A 24,862-nucleotide genomic window follows, 5' to 3' on the forward strand; every position below is an offset into this window, starting at 1 on the left:
TAGGAGTTAGGAGGTCATGTTGAGACTGTACAGGACATTGGTTAGGCCACTTTTGAAATATTGCGTATAATTCTGGTCTCCTTCCAATCGGAAGGATGCTGAGAGTTCAGAAAAGGTTTACAAGGATTTTACCAGGGTTGGAGGATTTGAATAGGCTGAGGCTGTTTTCCCTGAAGCATCGGAGGCTGAGGGGTGAACTTATAGAGGTTTAAGAAATCATGAGGGGCATGGTTAGGGTAAATAGCTAAGGTCTTTTCCCTGGGTGGTGCAGTCCAGAACAAGAGGGCATAGATTTAGGGTGAGAGGGGAAAGATATAAAAGGGACCTAAGGGGCAACGTTTTCACGCAGAAGGTGATGTGTGTATGAATGAGCTGCCAGAGGAAGTGGTGGACGCTGATACAATTACAGCATTTAAAAGTCATCTGGATGGGTATGTAAATAGGAAGGGCTTAAGGGATATGGGCCAAGTGCTGGCAAATGGGACTAGATTAGGTTGGGATATCTGATCAGCATGGACAAGTTGGACAGAAGGTTCTGTTTCTGTGCTATATATTTTTATGGCTCTATGACTCTATTTCAGAAGAAAACTGCATCACTTTTGGAAAGAGGTCATTGCCAGGCTTTGGGCAAAGAGCAGGAGAATGACAATTGCTGAACTGTTCTTCAAGAGTGACCAGGCATGGGCACAGCAAAGTGAAGGACCAGCTTCTGTGCTGAAACTACTCCAGGATCTAACATAGACAAAGTAAGAATGGCCATTTGGTTAGAGATTAGACAGTATGCATGGAACTGCAACCAGCTTTACTCAAGAGAAGAGATTGAGGAAGTTAGATAGTTAAATTTTACAGGGTAAGATCCCTGTAAGGTATATGTAAAATGGGTAAAATTAGCATACAATTCACAGCCTCCCTGATAATAACAGTCATGGGAAGTGATAGTTTGGGTTCAGTGCATCATGTGTATGGTTCAGCAACTTGTATGTTCATAAAGTTACATTAATGCTCATAAAGCTATATTAATATTGATAAAGAAAAAGGACTTGCATTAACACAGTGTTCATCACCTCATAAACAGCTCAACACATTTATTAACAATTTGTTAGTTTGAAATTGACTAAGCTCTATTTAAGCAAACTGACCTCCCAGACATTGTACTTATTTAAATACCAAAAGAACTGCAGGTGCTATAAATCAGAAACAATAACAGAAATTGCTGGAAATGCTCAGCAAGTCTGGCAGCATCTGTGGAGAGAAATCAGAGTGAACATTTCAGGTCAAGTGACCCTTCCTCAGAACTCAGATACTCAGTTAATGAAATGTTCACTCTGATTTCTGTCCACAGGTGCTACCAGACCTGCCGAGCTTTTCCAGCAATTTTTGTTATTGCGCATTATTTGTTTGTTTGGTGATTACTCTGGTGTTTACTTCAGCAAGGCATTTGATAAGGTAGGCTCATTCATAAAGCTAGGAAGGATGGGATACAGGGAGATTTAGCTATCTGGATTCAGAACTAGTTGGCTGACAGAAAGCAGAGAGTAGTTGTAGATGGAAAGTATTCTACCTGGAGGTCAGTGTTGAGTGGGGTCCCGCAGGGGTCTATTCTTGGGCCTCTGTTTTTGTAGCTTTTATAAATGACTTGGATGAGGAGGTTGAGGAGTGGGTTAGTAAATTTGCAGATGACACAAAGGTTGGAGGTGCTGTTGATAGTATAGAGGGCTACTGCAGGCTACAGCGTGACATTGACAGGATGCAGAGCTGGGCTGAGAAATGGCAGATGGAATTCAACCTGGATAAATGCATAGTGATGCATTTTGGAAGGTCGAACTCAAACACTGAAGAAAAGGATTAAAGACAGGATTCTTGGCAGTGTGAAGGAACAGAGGGATCTTGGTGTTCAAGTACATTGTGGGCGGCACGGTGGTACAGTGGTTAGCACTGCTGCCTCACAGCGCCAGAGACCCGGGTTCAATTCCCGCCTCAGGCGACTGACTGTGTGGAGTTTGCACGTTCTCCCCGTGTCTGCGTGGGTTTCCTCCGGGTGCTCCGGTTTCCTCCCACAGTCCAAAGATGTGCAGGGTCAGGTGAATTGGCCATACTAAATTACCTGTAGTGTTAGGTAAGGGGTAAATGTAGGGGTATGGGTGGGTTTCGCTTCGGCGGGGCGGTGTGGACTTGTTGGGCCGAAGGGCCTGTTTCCACACTGTAATCTAATCTAATCTAATCTAATCTAATCTAAAATCTAATCTACATAGATCCCTCAAAGTTGCCACCCAAGTTGATAGGGTTGTTAAGAAAGCATATGGTGTTTTGGTTTTCATGAACAGGGGGATTGAGTTTAAGAGCCGTGAGGTTTTGCTACAGCTCTACAAGTCCCTGGTGAGACCACACTTGGAATATTGTGTCCAGTTCTGGTCGCCCTACTATAGGAAAGATACAGAGGTTTTGGAGAGGGTGCAAAGAAGGTTTACCAGGATGATACCTGGACTGGAGGGCTTGCCTTATGAAGTGAGGTTGTCTAAGCTCTGAATTTTCTGTCTGGAGAGAAGGAGGAAGAGAGGTGACCCGATCGAGGTATACAAGATAATGAGAGGAATGGATAGAGTCAATAGCCAGAGACATTTCCCAAGGGCAGGATTGACTGGCACTAGGAGTCATAGTTTTAAGATATTAGGAGAAAGGTATAGAGGGGACATCAGAGGAAGGTTCTTTACACAGAGAGTTGTGAATGCATGGAATGCGTTGCTAGCGGTGGTGGTGGAAGCAGAGTTATTAGGGACATTTAAGTGACTGCTGGACATGCACATGGATCGCAGTGAATTGAAGGGTGTGTAGGTTAAGTAATTTTATTTTACATAAAGATTAATTCTCGACACAACATTGTGGGCCAAAGGGCCTGTTCTGTGCTGTACTTTTCTATGTTCTATGTTCTACCAGGAGAAGGTGAGGACTGCAGATGCTGGAGACCAGAGTTGGAAAATGTGGTGCTGAAATCGAAATCCTGAAGAAGGGCTCATGCCCGAAACGTCGATTCTCCTGCTCCTCGGATGCTGCCTGGCCTACTGTGTTTTTCCAGCACCACATTTTTCAACTCTATGTTCTACTAGCCCTAGTAAGAATGGTGACTGACAAACAAGATCTCGATTGCCTTCTCCTAATAGTTCCATAGGATCTTGAATGTCTCCTTGAATTCTAGGAACTGACAGATGAGAGCCCTGTCTTAAGGCCTCAACAGAAAGCTGGTATGTATGACAATGCAGAAAAGGTTCTGCTTGGTTTACAATCACAATCTATAAATTGTACCTTTAAGAAAGCAGTCTGAACAAAATTTGGGATTTTAAATACATGGTTATTTTAATCGGGCAAATCAGTAGGAAGAAATATATGTTGAAAATTTAACAGCATTGCCTTTGGACTCCTTTAAGGTTTTCAAGCTCTTATCAAAGACCAATCTGTTTTCCCACAAGTTGCTGGAGTTTCACAGATGGCTAACACAAACGTACCATTTCTGTGGGTTGAATGAAAAACCACATTTGGGTTGGCTGTCTTTAGTTTTGAAAATTTCCAAGCTGCATTCAATTTAACTAAGAAAAACAGGATGCAATTAGTCACTATACCTGTTTAAGCATTTAAAGCAGCTGACAGCAAATGAGTCAACATCAATATTACGGCAGTAAATGATCATTTTTTTTTATGAAATCAATGCCATAACCCTTGCTCTAACTCACCACTGCTGCCCTGCCTCTCTGCTGCATTGCTCCCAAAGTTGAGGAATCTATGAGGAATCCCACAGCCACATATTGGAACGGTCTACATTGTAATTTCACCCAGTTAACACTGAGAAGTCCAAACACATCATTTTTGACATTGCCACAAACTGCATACCCTTGTCTCTGATTCCATTCTTCTCTATCCTTGCCCTACATTCAAGCAATGGCATCCCATTTGACCCTGATCTGAGTTTCCAACCTAGTATTCTCTTCATCATGCTGACCACCAACCTCTGACTCTGACCCTGCCTCTGTGCATCTGCTTGTTAAATGCCTTTATTACCTCCACAGCCAATCATTTCAATGTGGACCTCCCAACTCTCAGTCATCCAAAAACTCTTTCACCAGTAATGTATCCCACATCACACCCCATTCACTAATCATTCATGTTCATCTCACCTCACGTGGTTTCCAATTCTCTATTCTTCCATTCTTGTGTTCAAATCTCTTCATGCTTCTTCCTTCCCTGTCTGTAATTTTCTCCAGCATTATAACATGCCTACTAATTCTACATAAGCATGGCCTCTTGTGTATCCCAACTAGTGGTGTGCCACAAGGATCGGTGCTGTGTCCACTGCTTTTTGTCATTTATATAAATGAGTTGGATGTGAATATAGGAGGCATGGTTGGTAGTTTGCAGATGGCACCAAAATTGGAGGTGTAGTGGACAGCGAAGAAGGTTACGTCAGAGTACAACGGGATCTTGATCAGATGGGACAGTGGGCCAAGGAATGGCAGATGGAGTCTAATTTAGATAAATGTTAGGTACTGCATTTTGAAAAAGTTAAAAATCATACCACACTGGGATATAGTCCAACAGGTTTATTTGGAAGTTCAAGCTTTCAAAGCACTGCTCCTTCATCAGGTTGCTAGTGGGGCAGGATCATAGAACACAGAACTTATAGCAAAAGATCAAAATGTCATACCACTGATACAAAGTAGCACTCAAAAACTTATACTTCCAAAGAAACCTGTTGGACTATAACCTGATGTTGTGTAATTTTTAACTTCGTCCACCCCAATCCAACACCGGTTCCTCCACATAATGGCATTTTGGAAAGGGAATCAGGATAGGACTTGTATACTTAATGGTAAGGTCTGGGGAGTGTAGCTGAATAAAGAAACCTTGAAGCGCAGGTTCACAGTTCCTTGAAAATGGAGTCGCAGATAGATAGGACAGTGAAGAAGGCATTTGGTATGCTTGCCTTTATTGATTACTGCATTGAGTATAGGAGTTGGTAGGTTGTGTTGCAGCCTCTTTTGGAATAGTGAATGCAATTCTGGTCTCCTTGCTATCAGAAAGATGTTGTGAAACTTGAAAGTGTTCAGAAAAGATTTACAAGGATGTTGCCAAGGTTGGAGGTTTTGCGCTATAGGAAGAGGCTGAAAAGGCTGGGGCTATTTTCCCTGGAAGGTTGGAGGCTTATAGAGGCTTATAAAATCTTGAGGTTTGTGGATAGGGTAAATAAACAAGATCTTTTCCTGGGGTGAAGAAGTCCAAAACTACAGGGCATTGTTTTATGGTGAGAGGGGAAAGATTTAAAAGGGGCCTATGTGCCAACATTTTCACAGTGAGAATGGTGAATGTATGGAATAAGCTGCCAGAGGAAGTGGTGGAGGCTGGCACAATTACAACATTTAAAAGGCATCTGGATGGGTATATGAATAGAAAAGGTTTAGAGGGATGAGGACCAAATACTGGCAAATGGGACTCATCTGGTTGGCATGGACAAGTTGGACAGAAGGGTCTGTTTCTGTGCTGTATATCTCTATGACTCCATGACTCTGTAACCATTATAGCATTCCTTCAGACCCTAAACTGTGCAATTCTCTCCATAAATATCTTTGCCAATCCTCTTCCCTCAGCATCTTCAAGACTCTCATTGAATTATTTCCTTGGATGCAGATCTCACTGGAACATCCTCATGTTGGACCGAAGGATCCATTTCCATGCGGTACATTTCTATGACTCTGTCTTTATCTGAGTGTAAACTTTTGCCTCACAATGTTTCTGTAAATACCTTGGGGTGGTTCCCCATATTCCATATAAATGGGAAAATGTGAGGTTATACAGGAAGGATAAAGAGCTGAATATTATTTAAATGTAGAAAGACTGAAGAAAGCTATAGGACAGAGGAATTCGGAAGTCCTCCTGCATAAACCTCAAAGTTAAGTTCAGCAGATTGTAGGGAAAACAAATGGAATGTTGACCTTTATCTCAAAGAGAATGGAAGATAAAAATGGGGGCGTCTTGTTAAAACTGTACAAAGCAGCAGCTAGACATGATCTGGAATACTCTGAACAGTTTTGTTCCCCTTATCTACGGAAACGTTGACTGGCATTGGAAGCAGGTAAAAGTGAGGACTGCAGATGCTGGAAATCAGAGTCTAGATTAGAGTGGTGCTGGAAAAACACAGCAGGTCAGGCAGCACCCAAGGATCAGGAAAATCAATGTTTCGGGCAAAAGCCCTTCATCAGGAGGCAATCCAGAGAAGGTTCACCAAGCTGATCCCAAGTATAGACATCTTATGAGGAGAGATTGAATAGTTTGGGCCTATGCTCATTGACACATAGAAGAATGAGATGTTATTGAAATATAAATAATTCTTAGGGCACTTGACAGGGTAAATGAAGCAAGGTTGTTTTCTTTGTGGGAAAGTGTTGGACCAGAGGGCATAATCTCAGAGTTAGGGGTTTCCCACTTAAGACAGAGATGAGGAAAAGTTTATTCTCACAGAGCGTGTGAATCTGTACAATTCTTTACCACTGAGTGCTGCCAAAGCTGGGTTGTTCAGTATATTAAAGGCTGAGACAGACAGACATTTAATCAGAATCAAATATTATAGGGAAAAAAGGCAAGAAAGTGGAGTTGAAAACTATCAAATCAGCCATGATCTCATTGATTGGCAGAGCAAAATAAATTGGCCGATTGGCCTGCTTCTTCTCCTATATCCAGTTAAAGAGAAATACTTGGCCTCAGCTTGGCATATCCTCTGTATGTTATAGTTGGTCAAAATGTGAATGAAGAGTTAGTCTAAATTCCAGTATCTATTAATATTAATCCACCTCAGTGGTTAAAGATGTCAGATTCTCTTAGATTTGATTTATCCAATCTAACAAAGCCTCTCACTATACAGGTAATTGAAATATAGTTGGTTTTCCAGCATTGGTGAATAACGCTGAATTTTTTAAATGATATAAACCACCTGAGCCTAAAACACCAAGGAAACATTCCCAATGAAAATAGCTATGTTAAAATAGGGAATATGATATGGCACTATTTAAGCTTCAACATGACACTTAAGGTCATGTGGTAGCAATATTCCTTCTTGTTCATGTTTTTGACATTAGTAGTCAATTCTGACAACACCCTTTCAAGAAAGATTTCTGTTTATCTGTTATCACTCAGGAAGTATGTCACTCCCACTTCCTCTTCTTTTTGAGGCTACTGGTCTATCAGTGCCTGAAGTGAACAATCACTTGTCTATAAAGGGAAGCTTTATGTTTGCCAAGGCTTCCATTGTGTCTGCTATGACTGTTTGACTGGCTTTTTTCATTTGTAAAAGATTGTTTACAGGGGCATCCAGACACAAAGGTTCAGTGGGAAAATCTGCCACAAGCACATTGCTTTGCAGTCCTGAAAGTGCACAGAGTTACATGATCTCAGTCAAAACAGGAGAAGAAGCTCTACAGTAGACATCAATAGCACTGTGGTAGCACACAGGCAATTCGTCAGGGCTCATGTTCCTCATCAGTATCTTGGAGATCTCTGGTTATAAAGTGAGGCCTGTGTCCAAGGAATTCATAAGCTCACAAGCACTTGACTGACAGCAATAAAAAATAAGGTGAACATCCACTACATGCAAATTTATTTGCTACAGTTATCCCCTCCCCAGACTCAGTACATGTGCTTTAAAAATTGTTTCTGTTCATTATACTTCCTACACCAAGTACTGACTCTATTTATCCAACAAGAAAAGTAATCTTTTTCTGGCTTTTACCAAGAATTATGATCATGCATGTAGGAATGGGACTGGCTAATTCTCCTTGCTTTGGCATTTCCTGGGTGACCCATGGTCAAGTGACCATTTGAACCACAGAAGGCAAATGGGACTAGATTAATTTAGGATATCTGGTCAGCATAGACGATTGGACCAAAGTGTCTGTTTCCATGCTGTACATCTCTATGACTCTGTAATTCCATGACTCTGTAGGTAAGGAACAGAGAATGGAACAGTTCAGCCAATCTTCTTGTGAAGGAACAAACCAAAACAAATCCCACTGCCCCACTGGCTCCCCATTATCCAGTATTCTCCTCCCCTTCAAACTTGAATTATTTTTTCTTACCTCTGTCTCAACTACCACCTGTGCTAAAGCATATCATGTACCGTGTAAAGTATCTCTCTCCTCAAAATATTTATGACAAATTGAAATGAATTGTCTCTTGCAACTGATTCCACAAAATGAAAGAAACTGCTTTTTTCTAGTTAAACAATCAAAATTATAAACAATTTCAAAAATCTTTATTAAATTTACTCTTTAGCCCTCGTTGCTCCCAAGTTGAGAATCTAGAATTGTTAAAGTACAGAATTCATGCCCATTATATCTACATCACATTTCTAAATGTCCAATTAGATGGTATCTTTCCCGTGTCATCTCCCCTTAATCCTGGCACATTACTGCCTCCCAGCGCCAAGGGCCTGGTTCGATGCCACCCTGGGCATCGTGTGGAGTTTGTGGAGTTTGCACATTCTCCCCATGTCTGAGTGGGTTTCCTCTCACAATCCAAAGATGTGCCGGTTAGGTGGATTGACCATGCTAAATTGCCCATGTCTGAGTGAGTTTCCTCCCACAATCCAAAGATGTGCAGGCTAGGTGGACTAGCCATGGGAATTAAGGGATTGGGTCTAGGAGAGATGGTCTTTGGAGGGGTAGAGTGGACTGGATGGGCAGAATGGCTTGCTTCAACATTGTGGGGATTCTATGATTCTAAACATTCAAAGTGAAAGTACACCTAGTATTACAAACAGTTCCTCTTAACTACAGTTGCCATCACCCTGGAATGTATTCTGATGCTTTTAATATTCTTTCAATATAGCTGCCAAAGCTACATTGTAATTTATCAACTATAGACTGTAGTACTAAATTGTAATGACTTGTTTATTTCTGTTTACTATGCCTTTATTCACAAAAGCGTGTGTTTGACCTGACGCCATAAGACTTCATCACGTCCAGGTTGATAGTGAGGACTCCCAGGGTAACTCCCTCCTGACTGTATACTACCATGCACCAACTCTGCTGGGTCTGGGACATTGATTCATGAGTCTGACTAGGTCAGGCTGTTTCTTGACTGGTCTGTTGCTTTTGGCAATAGCCCCCATCTATTAGTAAGAGGACTTTGCAGTGTCGGCAGGGCTGCTTTTGCAGTTGTCCATTCCGGTGCCTAGGCCGATGCTAGGTGGTCCATCCAGTTTCTTTTCTTTGTTGAACTTTGTAGTGATTTTTTATATTTCAGACAGCATTTGGAAGTCAACCACATTGCTGTAGGTCTGGGGTCACATGTAGGCCAGACCAGCTGGACCAGGTAAGGATAGACATTTAGCAATTGGCTGTTGTGGTGCATTGGTAGTATCCCTATCTATGAGTCAGGAGGCCCAAGTTCAAGTTGCATCTCTTCCAGTGGTGTATAATAAAATCTCTTGAACAAGTTGATTAGAAAACAGTTTTTTGGGAAGTTTAGTAAACCAGATGGGCTTTCCCCTGACAATCACCATCGTCAGAAGCCTCTTAATTCAACACATGTTATTGAATTCAAATTCTCTCGTCTGCCATGGCAGGATTTGAACTCTGGTCCCCAGGACATCAGTTGAGTTCATGGATTAATAATCTATCAATAGCATCACTAAGCTATTGCATCTCCCTAACAAAAGGTCACCACCTGTACAAGGAGCCTTGTGTTGTTCTGGATATGGTATTAAAAGACTACAGAGTTAAGGTTTTAACAGAGAAACAAATAGGAATAAAAGTCTTTCAACAAAATGAAGAGGAATTTGTTTTTTTGGACGCTGTGAAGCATTTCACTTTATTCAGACTGTTTTACAGGCATTTGTTGTTTTATCATTTGCTATCTTTATTTAGGAGGTGCAACTACACCATCTCTTTCTGAACTGTCCATCAACATTTCAGAGTCTTATAGCTCAATGTGCAAAGTTTGGCACAGAAGACAAGAACAAAGAGCACTGACATGTCAGTTAACTGTCTGATGTTGAGTCCCCATCAGACTGATCAGGATTTTTATCGGGCCAGCTATCAACATTCAAATATCTTTCCAAAACAGCTTTTGTTTGGATCTGGTTGATGCTTGCTCAGTAAGATTGAAAACTGGACTATCTTGCGTTCAAAAAGACTTTGTGCACCACCCTGTCTAATATGGGCATTCATGAAAACAGAAGCCAAATATTTTTCCCCAAAATGTTTTCTTCTCACTCACCCTCGCCCCCTTCTCTGGCAAACATTGGCAACCTCTGCTGCAGTCTCGTCCCGCACACGGCCCGGTGTAAGCATTCTTCGCCCCCTGCAAAAGCAAAACAAGATTTCTATCAACATTTGGTCAACAATATTTTTTCCAATTAATGTTGCAACTACATTTCTCTTGAAGATTCAGTTATTAAATGCATTGCATCTGACAGTAATGAGCCATAGAGATCCTGATTCGATACTGATTTACGCCGAGGTAGGGGATGGAGCTGCATTGGCAGTGAGAGTTACAATTGGGCTTAGAAGGAAAATTTAAAATGAGGTATCAATCGGCTGTTGCACAGTAATGCCTGATGGAAAAGCCGGGCTATCTTCAACTTATATTTATGTTTGGGATGTGATAGCAATCACATGAAAATATTTGCTGAATTTCTCCTCACCGCACACACTTTGCCAAGCTTCAATAAAGCTAACCGCAACAAGACTTTACAACAATGCAACAAATGCCAGTCAACGCAGACAATGATCCAACATGGAAAAATAAGAAATGGAGTAGATCTTTTCACAAGTCATGACTACACCATTATTATATCAATCACTCTGTCTCTTTATCATTCATTCCTTAATCCCCACCAGTTCTCAATAAACCAAGCAGCAACCTACTCTTTTCAGATGGACGTACTTGATTCCATGGCACCACTTAAAAGAAAAGTTCTCACTGGGTGTCAATATTGAACCCTTAATCTCCACTTATTTAATATTTTATTACCTGTTCATAAGCATTTAATGTGTCAAGGAATCTTGCTGCGCACCTATGGATTGCCATGTTTCTTAAATTGCAACAAACATTTCAGAAGTTCTTAATTGGCTAGACTACACGTTTGGGGTATCCAAAGGTTATAAAAGCTTCTTTACAAGAACTGGTCTTTCTTTTACTCCTGATTACTTTCTACTTAGGTATCTGATTTTTAAGTAGAAAACAATATGGCGGTGACTTAGAGACCTGAGCCAAGAGACCCTATTCACCCATTGTAAGATGGCAGATACTGTGTACAGTTCTGATCACCACATGACCAAAAGGATGTGGACGTTTTGGAGAGGGTGCAGAGAAGGTTTACGAGGATGTTGCCTGGTATGAAGAGAGGTTGAGTAGATTAGGTTTATTTTCATTAGAAAAAAGGAGATTGAGGGGGGCCCTAATTGAGGTTTACAAAATCATCAAGGGTATAGACAGGGTGAATAGAGACAAGCTTTTTCCCAAGGTGAAGGATTCAATAACGAGAGGTCACACTTTCAAGGTGAGAGGTGGAAAGTTTGAGGGGGATACACACGGCAAGTACTTCACACAGAGGGTGATGGGTGTTTGGAACGCGTTGCCAGCAGAGGTGGTAGAGGCAGGCACGGTAGATTCATTTAAGATGCATTTGGACAGATGCATGAGTAGGTGGGGAGCAGAGGGATAAGAATGCTTAGAAATTGACCGACAGATTTAGACAGTATATTTGGATCGGCTCAGGCTTGGAGGGCCAGAGGGCCTGTTCCTGGGCTTAAATTTTCTTTGTTCTTTATAATCTGATGGCATTTTGAGGTACAAGTTTCACCAGTATGTGGGGGAAGCACAAAAACATGTAACTAATGAAAAACTTAGCTCTTTGATCAACAATCCCCAGTGACCCTTTAAGGTTCACTAATGTCCTTCAGGGAAGGAAACTGCCATCCTTACCTGGTCTGGCCTATATGTGACTCCAGACCTACAGCAATGTGGCTAACACTTAACTGCCCTCTGGGCAATTAGGGATGGGCAATAAATGCTGGCCTAGTCAGTGACACTTTCATCCTGTGAATTTATAAAGAAAAGGACAGAAGTACCCTTGTGGTCCTTTTAAGGACCACTGGCTAGGCTGCTCACCCTGTGTGCCTTTGGATAGAGTTCTGCGTCAGTGTCACTGTTGTCAAATCCTAACACAAGACTCTCTGTATCCAAGTGGTAACAAAGTTCAAAGGTGACTGGTGTAAGAAATGAGAATGTGCAGTAAAAGTCACCTTTGGTGCATATTCTTAAGGAAGTTAAGTTGGTGTTTTAACTTTCAAATAATGTGAGCCCCAACATTCACAAGCATGTTTTTTATACAATGAAAAGAGGGTTAGTGTAAAAATATGATTGGCTACTAAATGAACCTACTGCTTTTGTACTGAACTACACAGAATCAGAAGTTTCAGTTGCAATTCTTGGACTGTACAAAATGTGTTCATTTTATATCGCCAGTTAAAAAAAATATTAAAATCATTCTGACATCTCAGTATCAGTTAAATACACAAACATTCTTTTCTAATCAACGTATCTGGGTATGTTATGGCACACCTCTGTAGCAAATGGGATGTGAAACTAGGCCTCCATACATAGGTAGGGACACGACCACTGTGTCTCAAAAGCCTCTGAAAAAAATACGCACAATCTGAAATACCTGCTGCTCATAAAGTGGATAAGTGGCAGGTTGCAGCAAACTCAAAACAGTCCAGACTGGGGGAAGGGATTACAAACAAGAGTTGCTCCGAAAGGTTAAGGGAAAAAAATGCTGACTTGGAGAAATTCATCTCAATCAAACATCTTATAGCAAGGCATCCATGATATGCAAATACTTCCTTGGAACCTCAACATTTTCCTGCCTTTTTTCTCTTCTTGTTTTCCTGTAATCTCAAGGTGACAAACTGGGAGGCGCAGTGGTATTATCACTTGGCCATTAATCCAGAAACCCAGGTAATGCGCTGGAGATGTGGATTCAAATCTTGTCATGGTGGATGGTGAAATTTGAATTCAATAAACATCTAGAATTAGAAGGCTAATGATGACTATGAAACTATTGTCAAGAAATATCCACCTGGTTCATTAATGCCATTTAGGGAAAGAACCTGGTCTGGCTTACATGTGACTCCAGAACCACAACAACGTGGTTGACTCCCAACTGCCTGATGGGTAATAAATGCTAGCCTTGCCAATGACACCTACAACCTGTGAATGGATTTTTTAAAAATGTCCTTATTGGCCCAAATTAACTGTTTGTTCTTGAAGTGTGAATGTCAGGTAATTTCCTGCGTCCAAAGGTGAGAATAGATGATTCTGCCTCATGAGCTACTATATATTTCAAGTTCTGAATAAGCATTATGTTTCAGTTGACTTTACACTGAACCACATGGATCCCATCCGCCAGTTCAGATCAGTTTGATGTCTCCAACAACTGGTTGACCTCCTCGTATTCTGGTCCACATTCCTTCTTGAACCAAAAAAGAGTTATCTGGTTGGTGATTCATTCACATTTATGACTCTCAAGAAAACCTATGGAGACATCAGACAACCCAATCTATCCAGGAAGCTTCACCGACCTCCAACTGGGTCAGCACCATCAGCTACAGAGCAAACTCAAACATGTGCCTGTCTACCATCTTAGTCATCACAACTTATTCAGGAGAGCTCAAAATTCATATGAACACATCAACACCAAATGCAGGTTGTTGACCTCTTTCTTTGGTCACACCACAAAGAAACAAACTTGCATTTGTATAGCAACCTTCACTGCCTTAGCACTTCACAAATTGCTTTACAGGCAATTAAATAAGCTTGAAACGTCATTCCACTGCTGTAACGTAGGAAGCACAGCAGAAAATGGGGCCACAGCAAGCATGCACTAGCAACAATGATATAATGACCAGGTATCTGTTCATTGATGTTTACCTAGGCAAACGTATGGGACAGTTCACAACACCATAAGAGTTTCGGTAGGTTTGTCTGTGCATCTTTGCAGCACCTGATGTTTTTTTAAATGGGCCATTCCTCAATGGTTGAGAAAATAAATGTACTAGATTTATGCAGAACTAAGATCATCAGACCAGAATGGTTTGCATTCACCTGATTTCTGTGCTGAATTCTCAGCTAATGTTATACTTGGGCAGTGACAGTTGGTGCCAACAACCTGATCATGCACAAGAAGGTGAAAAGAAAAAAGAGCCAGGTTTATACTTTCTGATTACTGCCTTTTAATCCCCGCTATCACGGCTGCACACTGTGACAACAGTATCGTGATCAAATAGCTGCCAGGTTCAAATGACTAGATTCATACATAAAAAGCGATTCACTCAAGGTATTGTCGAGAGTGTGGTGCTGGAAAAGCACAGCATCTGAGGAGCAGGAGAAATGATGTTTCAGGCATAAGCCCTTCATCATTTCCTGTTGAAGGGCTTATGCCTGAAACGTTGATTCTCCTGCTCTTCCGATGCTGCCTGACCTGCTGTGTTTTTCCAGCACCACACTCTCAACTCTGATCTCCAGCATCTGCAGTCCTCACTTTCTCCTACTTAAGGTATTATGACTTGGTATCTTCAGAAAGGGAAAGAGTGTTAATGTATTTAGGAGGAATGATTAAGTACAAAGCCTGTGGGGCAGAGTTGAGCTGGAAGCAGTTCTGGGCAAGACTGCTAGTTCAATGTTGCAAGTTAAACATCCCAATGGGCAGCCTCTCTAGAAAAGTGCCAGTTCTGTGACTCACGTTCACAATTTAGGAACTTTCTCCTGGTCTCTCAAAATGTATTGATACTTAACTACTCATGAGTTTATTTTCACGTGCACAGTTGTGTGCCTTATATTTCTTAAAGAAAAACAAATCTTAACAAAGTATTTGTCACCAAGTGAGTGACTTGGAGGGGAACGTGTAGGCTGCTGTGTTCCCATGAATCTGTTGCCCTTGTCCTTCTAGATGGAGGTGGTTATGTGTTTGGGAGCTGCTGTCTAGGGATTTTTGGTGAATGTCTGCAGTGCATCTTTTGTACTGCTGCTACTGAGCACCAGTGATGGAGGGAGTGGATGTTTGCCAATCAAACCGGCTGATTGACAGCACTGTCAAATACTGCTCCATCAGAAGACAATAGCTGGATACATTTGTCTTAAAATTTAATTGGTGATCCTTCGTCATTACTATTGAGATTGTTAACCACATCACCAAAACTCGACAGGTTCAGGGTCCCATACATCCACAGGGTTGCAGTGTCTTCAAGTGCTGATAGAAAAATAAATAAAAGCATTTTCCTTCTCTAAGGGCTTAGTGAACCCACTGAAGATGACAGCAAGAGGGCTCCCATAGACCAACTGTGGGTTCAGAAATACTCTGGAGATAAATTGTTAACAGCACTTTCCTAGAGACACTGGCTCAGTTCATTTTAGATTATTTTATCTATAACTTTGTTGCCTACGCACAAATTTAACAAAAACTTGTTTCAAACCAACAAATTACCACCTGTTTAGTATGGGAAAGGTGCGTATAATTTAGCCAGGTATCTGATATTTATTTATAGTTATGAATAATGCCCTTCTCCACCCAGCCTTCTCTCCTCCAATCCCCATTCTGAATCACACTGAGATTAAGACTGATTGATTCCTTGAACTGTATGAATGTTCTTCTGATTCAAAGGCTTGCAGAGACCTGCCTAATATACAACAGGACTTGCTGTCTAAATCATTAATTAATGCTGACACCTACTTTGTTCTCACTACCCCTCATGCAAGCAGTACTGGAATATTTCTATGGGCAGAATTTGAAGAGGTGGTGAAGTGAAATGTACTAATTTGAGTTCAATTATTAAGAATATCCAAAATGTCAACAATTCACCTGAATAAGACTGGACAAATGGGTCAATCTACAACATAGGGTGGAGTTTCACTCCCTCCTGGGTTGTAATTTGTGGTGGTGGAGCTGGTACTTATTAAGATGGGAGAGTGACAGTAGTGGACTCGCCAACTTTAAGGGCATTTAGATGGTCATTGGATAAACATATGGATTATAATGGAATAGTGTAGGTTAGATGGGCATCAGATCCGTTTCACAGGTCAGCGCAACATCAAGAGCCCAAGGGCCTGTACTGCACTGTGATGTTCTATATCCTATGTTCCAGTGACAATTGAGCACCTCACCGCCTTCCTGTTTCACCCGAGTAAGCCCACATCAGGAAAGCCTGTAGATGGTCTCCCACCCTCGAGGGTCTCATCCACAGCCAACGGTATAAACCCAGTGGTAAGTGGGAGGCCTCACCACGCAGAGAGAATGACATGCGAACACATGATGGATTGCTTATTGGATGAGTGGGCAAAGGATCTATCAATGCTCTTAAAGCATTTTAGCTATGAAGAGAGACTGGATAGGCTCAGGATAGTTCCTTTAGAGCAGAAAAGACTGAGGGGGGAACCTGGTTGATGTGTTTAAGGTTATAAATGGCATGGACAGGGTGGATAGAAAGCAGACATTCCCCTTAATGAGGGGACATAATTTTAAGGTGAAGGGGAGATTTGATGAAAAAATATCCTTCATCCAGAGTGTGGTAGGAATCTAGAATGTATTGCCTGGGAAAGTAATACAGACAGGACACCTTACAACCTTTAAACAAAATGTGGATGAACATTTGAAATGCAATAACATTCAAAGCTATGGGCCAAATGCTGTAAGGTGGGATTACTGTAGTTAGATTGGCACATACTTGCTGTGCCAAAGGGCCTCTTCTTCTGACGTTATGACTTTAATGGTGAGAAACTACAGAGTTCTGGAATACAGAGGATCTAGGAGTTCTGCTGAATGATTCATACAAGGATGGAGTGCTGATGCAGCAAGTAACGAGGAAAGCTCATAAATGTTATTGTTTATTGCATGGAGAATTCAATACTGAATTAGAGAGATTATGCTTCAGTTAAACAGGCCACAGACCACATCTGGTATACTGTGTATAGTACTAAACTCATTCTTTAATGGAAAATGTAAACACATCAGAAGTAATTCAGAGAATGTTTACTAGACTAACTACCAGGAATGGGTTGGGTTGTCTTGAAGAAACGTTGTCCAAGCTGGGCTTGTGTATACAAGAGTTAGCAGAGTAAGAGACGTCTAGATTGAAACATACAATCCTGAGGAGTCTTGAATCATGTGGAAAGGATGTTTCCCCCGTTGGAGAATGTAGAACTATAGAGTCCATCACTTAAAATAAGGGGTTAGCTATTTATGACAGCGATATGCGGAGAATTATTTTCTCATCAGGAATGGTGAAAATTTGGAACTTCCTTCTTTGAAAGGCAGTACAGGAAGAGTCCTTAGATATTTTAAAGGCAGATATATATTGTTTTTTGATAAACAAGAGGGTGAAATGCTATTGGAAGTAAGCAGGAATGTGTAGTAGGCAAAGTGTCATGCTCTAATTGAATGGTGGAACAGACCCAAAAACATCACCTGGTTTATATATTCACAGATAATGTCTCTCTAAAATAAAAACAACCTTGCTGAATTTCACAGGGCCTCTCTGAATCCATTGGTTCTGTCACCATCGCAGGAATGGTCACCCAAGTGAGATTCTGCAGTCCCAAATGCACTCGTGAATAAATAAATTGGCAATTTGAAAGAAATCCTGAGAATATTACACATTCTACCAAAAGCCACAGGTTAACAAACAGAACTCAATGTCGGCATTCAAATCACACTTCATAAAAGCATGCAGCTACACAAGTTCCCTGCTTCAGGAAAAGAACAGATAAAACTGGAAAGAAGAACTTTTTAAAAGGACATGCCTTGATCACAGAAAGTAATTCCCCACAGACTCTTTTAATCACTCAACTGATTGGGGAGGAGGGAGTGTGTGGGGACGTCGAGGGAGTGTGTGGGGACGTCAATGTAGCAGCAGTTTTCTGAGGTAACAGTGCACTCTGATCTCAGGCTCACTTCAGGCAGCTGAATCAATGCCAACACATGGAGATGCCACTGACGTATGCCCCCTGCACAAAGCCTGGCAGCAGCCAGGAAATGTGATCTGGAGGAAATGGAAGCAGCCCATTTGTCAGTGGGACTGCATTCAACGAGTCGAGCTCAGTAACAGCACTCGCCCTGAAACTGCAACAGGACTGTCGATGTGAATGGGCCTGGGCAGGAAGCAGTGTGATTGTATTAACCCTCTGAGGCCGAGCCCACCATAGTGTACTATTCATGGATTAAACCAGATCTTCTTTTCCCCTTTACTTCCTCCCCCGCCACCCGAAGGTGCTGATTTATAGCTGAACAGGTGCTGGCCATCCTGCGGGGAACTCTTTCAGCTGTCTTTCTCTGAGTGTGCAAACACAGACAGTAAAGTCAGGCTACTCTGCGATGCTTCGGTCACTTTTTGTTAATGGTCCTGGCATTGAACAGTTTGGCAAAATCATTCATTGTGGTTCAACCAGTTCTGCTGAACTTTGAGCTGGAAGCGAAGGGAGATACCTGGAGTCTCCCAAAATATTACTCGAAGGGGCAGAAAGAACTGTGTGGAGTTTGCATATTCTTCCCGTGTCTGCGTGGGTTTCCTACGGGTGCTCCGGTTTCCTCCCACAATCCAAAAGTGTGCTGGTTAGGTGAATTGGCCATGCTAAATTGCCCGTAGTGTTAGGTGAAGGGGTAAATGTAGGGGAATGGTTCTGGGTGGGTTGCGCTTCTGCGGGTCAGTGTGGACTTGTTGGGCCGAAGGGCCTGTTTCCACACTGTAAGTAATCTAATCTAATCTAAACCCAGTTTACGCATTCGTCACGATCACCATGGTAACACTGGAGCTCCAGTACATGATCACAACTCATGGCTGTAAGAGAGAATTATTCTCTAATCAACCTATTGCACATCTCTGAAACAGGAAAGATTTAAATCTGGGTCGAGAGTATAACACTGGAAAAGAACAGCAGGTCAGGCTGCATCTGAGGAGCAGGAGATTCGACATTTTGGGCAGAAGCCCTACATCAGGGATTAAACCTGGGCTTTCTGGCTCAGAGGAGAAGGTGAGGTCTGCAGATGCTGGAGATCAGAGCTGAAAATGTGTTGCTGGAACAGCGCAGCAGGTCAGGCAGCATCCAGGGAACAGGAGAATCCCCTAAAGTGTTTCGAAATTCTAGGTTATCAGAGCCATAAAAGATGCTATAACAATCTTTTGGCATCTGCCCAGTAAAATATAAATGATGCCAATCCTGGAAGTTGCATCAACCTTGGCGCTATGCCACTCACATTTCCATTACTGATTGCTCCAGACCAGAAAACACCAGGCAGCCACCAACCATCTTCTCACGTAACACAGACACTCACGTATTTTGTAGCAGAGCCCACTGGGCATTGCTCAGAAGTTCTCAATACAGGAGCACTGGAACTTGTATAGACACACAGTTAGAGATCAGCGTTACAATCTTGTTGATACAAGTACAGAGGGAAGAGATTTCCCCATCCATGTAGGAGAGAGGTTGTCTCATTCACAGGTGTGTGTTTGATCATTACCAAAGCACTCCTCACTTGACATATATCATATCAAAACCAACATCTTCACCACCAAACAGACAAGAAAATAGAGGGCGACTGGACTGATTTTGCAAGTACATGTCGCCCCATTGGGAAATGGTGAAGAAGGCCGCTAAATGTTGGAACAAGTTTGAAGAGAATCCTGTTCTTAATGATTACTCTCAGGGTTAAACCCACATGAGCCACACATTCGCAAGAACAATTGAATGGTGCACCTTCCCAAATGGAGAAATAAAAAAAGATTGGACATTATCCTTACACACCATGTAGAAACCAAATGTAGAGACCATCCATGTTGACCTGCGAGACCTCCAACAAATATGACACCCAGAGCTCATTGCCTCTATTTTTTTCTCCACCTGACGTGGTGGAGTGATTCACTCTTTGGTTCCAGTAAGATGGCAATGGAGTAGGGCTTTTGTGCCCGGGGCTCGTCTGCTCTGTCCACTTTTTTCTTGTTTCTTTTTTTCCCTCTCTTTTCTCTTCTCTGATAGTCGACTTACTTCTTGTTGAAGAGGGTGGTTACAGTGACAGCATCAGTGAGTGAGCTCAGTGCGCTCTCAGGGCCCAGCGCAGACACATGGCAGCTGAGGCGAGTTTGAGCTTGTTTGCACAGATTCATGGAGGCAGCGGCGGAGATGAGTTTGGGTCCAGTACGAGACCTCACTGTATCGGCAGCATTGGCGAAGTGGGCCCGAAGCAGACTAATGGCGGTGGTGGAGTTGGGTTTGGGCCGCAGTGGTACCCGGTGATGTCTGCTTTGGCGCAGTCCATCGAGGACCCGTAGTGGTGAGGGCATCAATGGAAGCGAGATGGTGCCTAACAGAACTGACTACTGTTCCAGTGACAGCAGCACAGCAGAGGGGACTCCTGTCTAACCATCAGACCCATGACTGAGCACTTATCAAAAAGGACTGTAAAGATGAACACTTTTTCTTTATTTCATTATTCTTCAGCCTTTGTAGTCTATGTTTTGGTTTATTTTTCTGTGTTTTAAGCTGGTGCCAGAGTGTAACAACACTATACAATATTTTCACTGCATTTTGTGAGAAAATACATGTGATAATAAATAATTCAGAAATCTCAGCATTCTCACCAGGCTCTGACAGAAGTCACCTTCTAGACTACTCAAAAACCCAGGGATCTTAAAAGGCCACAAGCCTCCCCATGTGTTTCCCCCCCAAAGCTGCTTTTTTTGCTGGCAGCTTGGACACCACATGTGAATCATGCAGCTTCAAGTTTAATCTGTGTTCCTGGTCAGATGGTCTCAAAGAAACCCAGTATTTCACCATTTGAGAGATCCATGTAGTCCCAAAGGGCTGGGAACTTATATGCCAGAATGGGGCTAGTTATTGTCGTAAGGGTTAGGGCAGGAGAATGATCTAATATTTTCTAGCAAGTTTATTTCCCATTTACTCAGTAAATATAGCAAGTTATTTTGCGAAAGAAAAGTTCAGAGATGTTGTTATACACCTCTGGCACAGGTAGGACCTGAACCAGGTATCCTGATACTAAGGTATGGGCACTACCACTTCAACAGAAGAGGGTTCGATACCCACCTCAGACGACTGTCTGTGTGGAGTTTGTACATTCTCCCCGTGTCTGTGTGAGTTTCCTCCGGGTGCCCAGATTTCCTCCCACAATCCAAAGATGTGCAGGTCAGGTGAATTAGCCATGCTAAATTGCCCATAGTGTTAGGTACATTAGTCAGGGGTAAATATAGGGTAGGGGAATGGATCTGGATGGGTTATTCTTCAAAGGGTCAAAGAGTCATAGAGTTGTACAGCACGGAAACAGACCCTTCGGTCCACCCTGTCTATGCCAATCAGATATCCCAACTCAATTTAGTCCTACCTGCCAGCACCCAGCCCATATCCCTCCAAACCCTTCCTATTCATATACCCATCCAAATGCCTCTTAAATGTTGCAATTGTACTAGCCTCAAACACTTCCTCTGGCAGCTCATTCTATACAGGCACCACCCTCTGCGTGAAAAAGTTGCCCCTTAGGCCTCTTTTATATCTTTCCCTTCTCACCCTAAACCTATGCCCTCTAGTTCTGGACTCCCCCATCCCAGGGAAAAGACTTTGACTATTTATCCTATCCATGCCCCTCATAATTTTGTAAACCTCTATAAGGTCACCCCTCAGCCTCAACGCTCCAGGGAAAATACCCCCAGCCTGTTCATCCTCTCCTTATTGCTCAAATCCTCAAATCCTGGCAACATCCTTATAAATCTTTTCTGAACCCTTTCAAGTTTCACAACATCTTTCCAATAGGAAGGAGACCAGGGTCGGTGTAGACTTGTTGGGCCGAAGGGCCTGTTTCCATACTGGAGAGAATCTAATCTAACCTAATCTAGCCCCCCAAGCAAGGGGAATGGATGTTTTACTAATCATCTGCTCAGAGATACATTATCACGCATCTCTGGAGCAAGTGGAACTTGAACCTGAGCCATCCTGGTTCAGAGATAGGAACACTGCCACTGCACTACAAGGCTTGAGGCAGCAGAGTGAATGTAAGACAGCTGTAGCTTTCACCTGGCACCCACTTTAATACTACTTTACTTGTTACCAGAAAGCAAAAGCAGATAAGATCAAACCGACTGCATACCCTACAGCTCTGGAGAATTTATTTTCAGTTCATTTCTCACTGCACTGGGAGTGGCAGTAATCAAGAAAAAACTACTGAAAATTTTTAGAAAAATGTTGTCAACAAACTAATAACAAGCTGCAATTTTATGGTGCATTGTTTAAACATAAATAGACAGTTTTTATGCAATAACAAGAGGTCATTGCCAGTCTGATTATTAATTAAATGGCAGATGCAGGTTTAATATTTTCACCATGCTCCTTCTAAAGGTTTACTGTACTGTTGTGGGAGAAAGTGAGGACTGCAGATGCTGGAGATCAGAGCTGAAAAATGTATTGCTGGAAAAGCGCAGCAGGTCAGGCAGCATCCAAGGAGCAGGAGAATCGATGTTTCGGGCATAAGCCCTTACTGTTGTGGAGCAATCTAAAATTAAGTTTTCATGTGCTGTTTTAAAGTAAAGGCCCCAATATAAACTTCGAGTGAGCACTTTCTTTGCAACTAACCATGATACTAGTTTCCAAAAACAGAACAAAACAACCTTTGCACTCATGAGTCTTTGACCCCCAAATGCTGACCTTTTATCTAAAATGCTGAGCATGCACTTTCACTGCAATAGATACTCTAGAGCTGGTGACAACAAAACAGTTCAGGTACTATCTTAAACTGCCACCAAAAATAATGCCCGAAGCAATCAATCTGAAATTTTATTTAACACAGATCATTTTCTTCACTTGTCACAAACATATCAGTCTGTAGCTGTAGCAACCCTGGTGTGCAAGGAATTCTCACAAAGATTTATGAGAGATGATTTAATCTATATTTCTGAAGGGTTGAAACAGATATTCAGTGTCATGATTCTCACTACTTCCTACTGCATGTTTGTAATATACTTAGCAATTCACTGTTGACATCTTTAAAGATCTGAATAGCAGGTACACTAATGCCCAGAAATGACTCCAGTGCTGGCTTGCCCTGGTGACAGTGATGCTCCTTATCTCTCAGGCTTGAATTCTTGACAGCCAAATATAGCAGCTCCTTCCCTCCCCCAACCACTGTAAACAGAAATACAGGTCTGCTGGGGAAGCAGGGGAGTTTCAGCTTAGAGTAAAAATGGGTTGACAGGTAAAAAGCATTTTATTTAAAAATGACGGCCATGGGATGAAAGAAAATAAAGTGAGGAGGAAAGGAAATTTTCATGATTGGAAGATGTTGGAAACACATAATGGATTGATCTGAAAACTTGAAGACATGGAGTTGTGCACCACAGAAACCATTTCCCTCTAAGCCCTATTCATATGCCTTTTAAAATTATAATTGTACCAGTCTCCACCACTTTCTACTTTTCATCTTCATGGTTGGTATTATCACAGAGCACTGACTAAACATTGTTCCTTAAAGTTATATTCATTTATGAGTCTAGGTAGGTAGCCAATAGACTTTGCTTCAGCCACAGTTCATTGAATTAGAATTAGAATTTGTTTTATTGTCACATATATTCAAGTTACAACAGACACGAGTACAGGAGTGAGAAGTGTACAACATCGTCAACTCATGGTGTCATCTTAGGTACAAGGTACTTAGGTACAAATCTTAGGCATTACAACTAGAGAAAATAAAAAAAAAGTTACACAACATTACAGATATATACAGTGGAAGTTAGGAAAATACTACATAAAGAAAAAAGGTAGTTTTTCTATAAGGAATACCATGTAGTCTCACCGGCCTCCACCAGTCCCCAACCAGTAGCCATCTTTGGTCTGGGAACTCTGACTGTCCTCACTCTGTCCCAGGCCACTGACCGTCCTCACTCTGCTCCAGGCCGCTGACCGTCCTCACTCTGTCCCAGGCCACTCGTCGCCCTCAATCTGCCCCAGGCTGCTGACCATCCTCACTCTGCTCCAGGCCACTGTCCTCCCTCACTCTGTCCCAGGCCGCTGACCATCCTCACTCTGTCCCAGGCCACGGACCATCCTCACTCTGCCCCGGGCCACTAACCATCCTGACTCTGCTCCAAGCCACTGACCGTCCTAATTCTTCCCAAGGCCACTGACCGCCTTCACTCTGCCCCAGGCCACTGACCGTCCTCACTCTGCCCCAGGCCGCTGACCGTCTTCACTCTGCCCCAGGTCACTGATCGTCCTCACTCTGCCCCAGGCCACTGACTGTCTTCACTCTGCCCCAGGCCACTGACCATCCTCACTCTGACCCAGGCCACTGACTGCCCTCACTCTGCCCAGGCTGCTGACCATATTCACTCTGCCCCAGGCCACTGACCGTCCTCACTTTGCCCCAGGGCACTGACAGTCCTCATTCAGCCTCAGGCCACTGACCATCGTGACTCTGCCTCAGGCCACTGACCATCCTCACTCAGCCCCAGGCCGCTGACCGTCTTCACTCTGTCCCAGGCTACTGACCATCCTCACTCTGCCCCAGGCCACTGACTGTCCTCACTCTGCCCCAGGCCACTGACCATCTTCACTCTGCCCCAGACCATTGACCGCCCTCACTCTGCCCCAGGCGGCTGACCATCTTCACTCTGCCCCAGACCACTGACCGCCCTCACTCAGCCCCAGGCCGCTGACCGCCCTCACTCTATCCCCAGGCCGCTGACCGTCCTCACTCTGTCCCAGGCCACTGACTGCCCTCACTCTATCCCCAGGCTGCTGACCATCCTCACTCTGTCCCAGGCCACTGATC

The 24,862-nt window shown here is 42.7% G+C and overlaps 1 protein-coding gene across 4 annotated transcripts in view; it reads right to left on the bottom strand.

Annotated features, from left to right (window-relative positions):
* The window catches only part of col4a6 (collagen, type IV, alpha 6), a 423,829-nt gene that overhangs the window by 275,051 nt on the left and 123,916 nt on the right, over positions 1–24,862 (bottom strand). For all 4 annotated transcript variants that reach the window (XM_043705027.2, XM_087991898.1, XM_087991899.1 and 1 more), the window contains exon 4: positions 10,258–10,341. In XM_043705027.2, the coding sequence (XP_043560962.2) occupies positions 10,258–10,341 (84 nt within the window). The remainder of the gene's footprint in view (positions 1–10,257; positions 10,342–24,862) is intronic.

The sequence above is a fragment of the Chiloscyllium plagiosum genome, unplaced genomic scaffold (assembly GCF_037043375.1).
Source record: "Chiloscyllium plagiosum isolate Xiang-an unplaced genomic scaffold, Cpla_swu_hap1 HiC_scaffold_11, whole genome shotgun sequence".
In the NCBI taxonomy this organism is placed as follows: domain Eukaryota; kingdom Metazoa; phylum Chordata; class Chondrichthyes; order Orectolobiformes; family Hemiscylliidae; genus Chiloscyllium; species Chiloscyllium plagiosum.